We start from the raw sequence: 8,723 nt of genomic DNA, 5'->3' as shown, positions 1-8,723 counted from the left end.
AAAATTCTATGTATCAATCTACTTGGGAGTTACATGGGTGTTGGCTTAAAACTTTTAAAAATTAATTAGCAATACATTTTTAATTAATATTTTATTTATTTATTGGTGAAAGTTTACACAGTAAGGTAGGTTTCCATTTCTCAACTTCTGCACAAATTGTTCAGTGACATTTGTCACAACGTGTCAACATTCTCTTTACTTATGTTCTGTTTGTTCCATTTTCAGTACTCTCTTCCATTCCATCTGGCTTTAACAAACAGAAGTTTGTTTTCTCACAGCTAGTCGTCTAGAAGTCAAAATTCAGGGCATCAGCTACAGGGGAAGGCATTCTCTGTCAGCTCTGGAGGAAGGTTTTTGTCATCAATCTTCTCCTGGACTAGGCTTCTCAGTGTAGGAACCCTGGGTCCAAAGGACGCACTCTGCTCCTGGAGCTGCTTTCCTGGTTGTAGGAGGGCCTCTCGCCTCTATGCTCAATTCTTTTTTTTTATATTTCAAAAGATACTGACTTATACTACAACTTAATCTTGTAGATTGAGTCCTACTTCATTAACATAACTGCCAACTATCTCATCTCGTTAACATCATAGAGGTGGGATTTATAACACATAGGAAAATCACATCAAATGACAAAATAGTGGACACTCCCACAATACTGGGAATCATGGTCCAGCCAAATTGATACATATATTTTTGGGGGACACAATTCAATCCGTGACAGTCTTTATTCAAATGATTTGCCCACTGTTTTTTGAGTTGCTGGTTTTATTCTTGGATTGTATAAGTTCTGTTAGTTCAAGTGTGTCGTAACGCCAGTGATTTGGGAAGAAATTTTCTCAATGCTTCTGTAACATCTTTGTTCCACAGGCTGTATATCATGGGGTTAAACATTGGGGTCAAAATGGTGTAGAAAAGAGAGAGAAGTTTGTCTGTTTCTTCATATTGGTTGGATTTGGGTTTTAAATAGGTAATAATAGCTGATCCATAGAATAAAACTATAACTATGAGGTGGGAAGAACAGGTGGAAAAGGCTTTGGTCCGTCCTGTGTTTGATGGCAACCTGAGGATGGTTGAGATAATTCTGTTATAGGACCCAAGTATCAGCATAAAAGGAACAGTGACAAATACCATAGCAAATATATAGACTACCATCTCATTGACAAAGATGTCACCACAGCCCAGCTTGAGGATTGGAGGAATGTCACAGAAGAAGTGGTTAATTTGGTTAGAACCACAAAAAGACAGAGAGAAAATCTGTCCTGTTTGCCCTACCTCAATGGTAATGGCACTGATCCAGGAGCCAGCCACTAGCTGGACACAAGTTTTGTGGTTCATGACTATAGGATAGTGCAGAGGGTGACAGATGGCCACGTAACGGTCATAGGTCATCACCGCCAGAAGGCATTCTGTGTCTCCAAGCATAAGGGCAAAGCACATTTGTGTAGCACAAGCAAACAAAGAAATGTTTCCTTTCTGGGTCCAAAGATCCATGAGCATTCTAGCAAGAGTGACAGACACATAACAGATTTCCAGGAAGGAAAAGTTACTGAGAAAAAAATACATGGGGGTCTGAAGTGCGGGATCTACTCTTGTTATTAGAATTATGATACCATTGCCCATCAGAATAATCATATAAACAGCTAAGAATGCTCCAAAAAGAAACCAGTGGAATTTGGGAATATCAGAAAATCCTAAAAGAACAAATTCCGTCATTGTACTGATATTGGTTTCCATTACTTTTAATTTGCTTTCTATCTATGGCTTTGTTCTCCTTGGCTGCATTTTCCTTTTTGATAATTGAATTGTGACATGGGCATTGGCCTTTATAATTTCTCAGTTTCTTTCTGACACTTGCATTCTCTGATCCTGGGTGATCTGTTGTGAAACCAGGAGCAATTAAGTCACCTGCAGAGAAAATCAATTCAATCAACAAAATGTGCATGCAATTGATTTATAATTCTAGATTTGCATTCTAATCATTCCAATAAGATCCATAGCCATACGTTTTTATTAATCTTTCCATACAAGAGGGGAGAATGCAACTGAGACCTTTAATTCAGTTAAATATAGAATCATAATCTGACCTGCCCTTCTTTTAACTGAGAACTTCCTCAAACCAATTCCCTTCTTTCAAAGTTTTCCTTCTTTCCAAAACTGGCCTGTCTTTAAATTTCACATATATCTTTGAAGGCTTTCTGTTTGTTTGTTTTTGATCTTCATTTACACATAATATCCAACCCTGCACACCATATACTCAAACAGGACTCTGCTTTTTTTTTTTTGTTTGTAACTCAGGGAATAAGGTTCCATGTTGTTTTCCATTTTTATGTGCCTGTTTCATCTCTTTTAATGAATATGTAAACGATTGAGCCCAGGTATTGTATTTTACAACTTTCTCTATCACTACCTCCTATGTATCAATAAACCATAGAGTTTCCAAGGAACAGCTAGCTGGTGGATTCAAACTACCCCACCAGGGCTCCAATTGTATTTAATGTTTATTAATATATAACCTTAAGACACAAAATTCATTTAATCCAATACATTTTATCTTTTGTTCTCTGGTATTCATGTTTCTCTTATTAGGGTTACAACTGAGGCATCACTATCTCCATAAGTCCCTACAACCATGTCTAACCCTCTTCCGCTGCATTCCCTCCAGCTATTTCTTTTTCTGATCAAGCCCTAGAGCATTGCCCTAATCATGATTTTTGGTCGCTGGCAATCCTGCTCCGTGGAGGGGAGAGATCAGATCAGTTGAGAGGGAAGGGGTTTATTTGCTGAATTCAGGAACTAATTTTCACACTCTCAGGAGCAGACATACTAGCAGCTGTACGCACATCACTCACAACACTTAAACTTTCAAAATATGCCGATTTTCCTCACCTTTATGGCTAACTCCTTAGTTCAAACTATCCTCTCATTTTTGGAATGAATATAATAGCCTTGTTCCACTACAATACCTTGTGTACAGGAATATCAGTGTGGACATTGAAAATATGTAAATTCCCTCATTTTACTACCATGCTAAAAGCACTTTCATGGATTCCCATTGTACTTGGAAAAATCCAAATTTATTTCCAGGAATTGAAAACTGCGATATAACTTGGCCTCTGCCTTTATTTCCAACCTCATTGACTAAAACACCCCCCGTCCCCCACCCTGGGCAATCAGTTCTTTAGGTTTCTAAGAATGTAAACCTTAAGGGTCTTCTTCCGCTCTTTCATCTGCCCAGGATGTTCCTTACAGAGTTACTTCTTCTAATTAGGACTCAGCTCAAGTGTCATTTCTTCAGAGAGGTCTTCTCAGGATTATTCTAGAGATTGTATTGTTGTGTTAGGTGTCTCATAGTAATCCCATGTGACAGAGTGTAAATGCCCCATTAGTTTTTCCTGGTTGTAATGTTTATGGAACAAATGGTCAAGTCCTTTCTCCAGTAGAGCTGCTGAGTGAATTTGAACTGTCAAACTTTCAGTTAGCAATGAAGGACTTAACTGTTGTGCCACCATGGCTCCTTAAGGATTATATCATTGTTGTTAGGTGCTGCCAAGTCAGTTCTGACCCATAGCAATCCTATGTACAACAGAAAGAAACACTGCCCTGTCCTGCACAAATCCTCATAACTGTAGTTATACTTGAGATCATTGCCCAGCCACTGTGTCAGTCCAACTCATTGAGGGTTTTCCTCTTTCACTGACCCTCTGTTTTACTGAGCACGATGTCCTTCTCCTGGGACAGGTCCCTCCTGATAACATGTCCAAAGTATGTAAGATGAAGTCTCGCCATCCTTGCTTCTAAGGAGCATTCTGGCTGTACTTCTTCCAAGTCAGATTTTTCCTTCTTTTGTCAGCCCATGGTATATCCAATATTCTTCCTCAGCACCATATTTCAAAGGTGTCAATTCTTCTTCAGTCTTCTTTATTCATTGTCGAGCTTTCACCATACTACGTGATTAAAAGCACCATCGCTTGGGTCAGGTGCATCTTAGTCCTTAAAGTGACATCTTTGCTTTTTAACACTTGAAAGGTGTCTTTTGCAGCAGATTTCCCCAATGCAAAGCATCATTTGATTTCTTGACTGCTGCTTCCATGGGTGTTGATTGCAAAGCCAAGATTATATTAGTACCATTGAATTATATTAGTGCCAGCGTGAATTATTTCTTTATCATATTCTTATTGTTTTATTTTAAAATAAGGTGTTTATATCTCCACTTTTCATTAGAAGCTAAAAATTTGAGACTTGAAGATTTCGCATAAATTTTCCAGGTTTTCACAAGCTCTGGATTTCAACTCTACTACCAACCTATTTCCAGATTCCTAGCTGTGATATGGAAAAATAATGAATTTTCCCAAGCTTGTTAACATTTATTCAGTTAATTATATGCAATGTACTGCAATCTGATTATATCTTCTTTTAAGATTCTTGTTTTATAACCTTGAAAACAGAGTAGTGTCTAATGGAAAGGTTTATAATTTTTAATTAATACATTATTGATTATTTTTCAACTTTTTTGAAACCTAGAATATTTTCTTCTTTCCGTCTGCTGTTCACATGATATCCTAAACCACTCCATCTTAGTACTTTATTTAATGTATTTTATCCAAGACTTTTGTATTTACTTAGTAAACCAATGGAATGAAATGGAGTCACATCTCGAAATAAACACTGGGATTGGAAAAAAGGTCCACGAGCTTTAAGCTGGTATAAACCATTTTACAAACCTAAGCTATACCATTTTACTTACAACAATGCACATCATGTGGAATGATGTACAATGGCTAAGTACATAAGAATGTGAGTAAAACACACAGGTACTTTATAGATTACCGTGAGGATAAAATGCATCTATAGCAGTTAGAGCCAGCAGAAAACCTCAATTAACTATTAGGTTGATCAATGTCTATGAATATTTTTCCAATCAATCTAGCCCATAATACAATGAAGCCTGTGAGAGGCGGTATTCAACAGGCCTGCCTTGTTTTCCAGGTCTCGCAAGTTTTCTGCCTTTGGCAGGATACAGTCTTACCATTTTTCTATTGCTCTCTGTTAAGAACCCCTACCTCCTAAACACCCTGTGAGTTTTCCTTCTCTGACAGGTTCTGCTTTACCTAGGTTCTGATTTTCAAAGGTTTTCCTGTATAATTTCTGGCCTATGAATTCTAACACTATTTCCATGATGAGCCCTCAAATATGCTATTTGACTATATGCATGTCTTTTATTCCCTTGACATTACATCCTATGATTTAGCAAGAATATTTCACAAGGTTATGCCCCTAACATGTTATGCTCCATAAGACTATAAATTATATTAAAAGAAATTTATATTAGAAAATATATTGACCATGAAGAAAAAGAAGGTGATTAAAGGTGGGAATTGTGGTGAGAATGCAAAAAGCAAACTCTATAAGTTTCCATTAAGATTCTAGTAGTTCTCAATCTTATTTGTTGATTACAAATTGATCTTCTTGTTAAAAAACACAACCTTCTCACATTTATATATTTTAATCATAATAATATTTGGGCATAGTTCCCTATATTAAGGTAAAATAAAACATTCCTAGGGGAAATCAAAAAAACGCATAAAATATTTAGTAAAAGTAGTTATCGGATATGTCTGAGTCCTTCCAGATATACAGTATGATTTTATTGGGGTATTTTTTTAATGTATGACATAATAGAATATGAATCAAAAATATTGAACTAAATATTTTTTTCATGAACTTACGATTTAGAAGAAATAAATGTTTCATATTTTCCCTAATAGAAGGAGTGTCCATCTTACATAAATGATTTCATTAATAAGGGCAATATTTCCTTTGTTATCAGAATAGCAAAATAGATTTAATTTTTTTGCATCTAGTTTCCTTAAGAGGTTATTTTTTGCATCTAGTTTCCTTAAGAGGTTATTTCTTAAAATGAGTAACTTTTAAAATTATCATCATCACCAGCAGTAGATGAATTAGGGAGAATTATATGTATTTAAAACACTTGAAACATTTAATTTAACAATTTAATTCAGAAAGAAATCTACAGCTGCAGTCTCAAGCAGTGAACACATCTTCAGATGAAGATATACTCATTATTTCAGGAGTTTGATATTCTTTACTAAATACTGATCTTCAAATTAAGTAATAGTCCTGAATTAAAACACAATATCAACATATTAATAGTTTATATTTACCCTTTTTGTCTTTGCTGTACTCCTTTCTCTTTGATGGTGTTTGAATTTTTTTTTTAATATTTAAATTGTTTAAAATATATTCTATTTTTTAAACAGGAATTCGACTTGCTTTTGAAATAGCAAGTTCTCTTTACGTAGGATATAGTCACTTATCCCCTGTGGAGGTATCTCTTCTCCTGGGTCATACCTAATTTGCTAACTAATTGCTCCTCTTTGCAATTAAATTTGGTGTATTTTTCCAAACAGCTTTTTCATGATAGACCAGACTTTCTCTGTAGTCTCTGCATAGAATACTATTTCACACATTTTTTTATTTTCAAAATACAGTCAAAGCTCATGGATGTCCTGGGAAGAGAAATATTCCTAACCACCCTGTATTACCTGCAAGACAATGTTCACATTCCGTATCTCTTGCCTGCTTAACTTTCTTGCTTTATTTCCGATGATTCCTTTGAATAGACTTTTTAGTAAATCGTGTCTCATTAACATCATCTGAACATGTTCTGCTCATTTTCTTATCATTAGTGTACTGGTTTTGCTTCGCAGTGGTAGATATTCATGATCTTGGAGTAACTTCATGGAGATGCTGGTGGTGTAGCGGTTAAGAGCTATGGCTGCTAACCGAAAGGCTGGCAGTTCAAATCCACCAGGCGCTCCTTGCAAGCTCTATGGGGCAGTTCTACTCTGTCCTATAGGGTTGCTATGAGTCAGAATCCACTTGATGGCAACAGGTTTGGTTTTTTTTTTTTTTTTTTTGAGTAACTTTTAGGAAGCCAAAGTCAATTCTGGTTTGCCGAAAGTAAGATTACTATATTTATATTATGATGTACTCTAGACAAATCAGAGCCCACGAATAGAAAAACTTAGGTTACACACAGTCGTTATAAACAAGGAGATGAAACTAAATATTATGTATAAAAATAGAAAAATACAAAACTTCTGCTTCATCGCAACATTTAAGAATTTAACATTCCCCAAATTTCACCCCACTTCATGGCTTTTTGAGGGGAGAAATACGTTAAGCCTAAATCTTGAATTTTTAGCCCCATATGATCACTTCGTGGGAGCCCTGGTGGTGCAGTGGTTAAGTGCTACGGCTATGAGTCGGAACTGACTCCACAGAAACGGGCTTGTGTTTTTATGAATCCTTGGTGGTGTCGTGGTTACGTGCTCTGGCTGCTAGCCAAAAAGTCAGTAGTTGGAATCCACCAGGTGCTGTGGGGCAGCTCTGCTCTGTCCTGTGGGGTCACTGTGAGTCGGAATCAGCTTGAAGGTAATAGGTTATGATGACTTTACTTTTGATTGTTTTGCCTCCATGTCAATGTGCTCTTGTTTTTGTACCAATTTGCTCTTGTTTTTATGTCTGAGACACTGCTTATCTTCACTGTGTCAGGAGGATCCTTCTGCAGCTTTGGTCCACAGGATTTTTCCTTAGCCGGGAGGTGGTACTCCCTCTCAATTCTTTCACTATATTTGGAGGAGATAGGCATTCCCAATTTGTCTGACTTCCAGTCACTGTGACAAAGTATGCCCTCACCCACACTCCACTTCCAGATATTAAACACTAATTGACAGAACCAGTGCTTGTGTTATTTTACTTCAAATAATGTGTTCTTATGTTCACCACGGAAACACTGGTAGCGTAGTGGTCAAGTGCTAGAGCTGCTAACCAAAGGGTCGGCAGTTCGAATCCACCAGGCGCTCCTTGGAAACTCTATGGGGCAGTTCTACTCTGTCCTATAGGATTGCTATAAGTCAGAATTGACTCGATGGCATTGGGTTTATGTTCACCACAGGCTTTAGGACTAACAGCCCTGGTGGCACAATAGTTAAGATCTTGGTTGCTAACTGAAAGGTTGGTATTCTAACTAACCTAGTGTCTCTGTGGGAGAAAAACCTGGCAATCTGCTTCCATAAAGATTACTGCTTAGAAAACCCTATGAGTCAGTTCTTCTCTGTCACATGGGGTCACTGTGTCTTCTTCGATGGCACTTAACAACAACAGTTACTGGATAGCAGGTGCCAATGGGAACCTTGGAACTGACTAACCTATTATGTAATACACCAAGTGTTGGTCAGTAAGACTGTGACTACCAGCCAACACTGATTCCTCTAGAATCCCATGTTTTTACAGGAAAAGGATACCTAAATGCACCCTTTACAAAGTGAAATCCCATGTTTTTACAGGAAAAGGATACCTAAATGCATCCTTTACAAATTCGAAGACAATGAGTAGACTATGACACAATCCTGTAGTCAGGAAATAGAAGGCGTACATTTTCTTTTCCCTTTTCCACACCTAATACCACTCCATCAATGGGAGAGGTTTTGCAAAGAACTCCTTGCTGAAGCTGGAAAATATTATTATCAACTGAAGCTTTGCTCATTTATAGAAGAAGAAGGTAAACAAGATATATTGCATGTAGTACATGCAACTGCCTCATATTCCTTTCTGACTTTACTGCTACTTCATATATTGATTCCTGCTTTCAACCTTTGTTGTTGTTGTTGTTGTTAAGTGCTATCAAGTCGGTTCCGACACAT

The 8,723-nt window shown here is 37.0% G+C and overlaps 1 protein-coding gene across 1 annotated transcript; it reads right to left on the bottom strand.

Annotated features, from left to right (window-relative positions):
- Positions 1 to 792: 792 nt before the first annotated feature.
- Positions 793 to 3,422, bottom strand: LOC100670581 (olfactory receptor 10AG1-like). The gene has a single exon (XM_064289424.1). It carries the CDS (start codon positions 1,729 to 1,731, stop codon positions 793 to 795), a length of 939 nt encoding a protein of 312 aa, XP_064145494.1. The 5' UTR covers positions 1,732 to 3,422.
- Positions 3,423 to 8,723: the final 5,301 nt, after the last annotated feature.

Source organism: Loxodonta africana, chromosome 7 (genome assembly GCF_030014295.1).
Source record: "Loxodonta africana isolate mLoxAfr1 chromosome 7, mLoxAfr1.hap2, whole genome shotgun sequence".
Lineage (NCBI taxonomy): Eukaryota > Metazoa > Chordata > Mammalia > Proboscidea > Elephantidae > Loxodonta > Loxodonta africana.
Note: the sequence above shows the minus strand (reverse complement) of the source record. Positions and strands in the feature narration are given on the sequence as shown.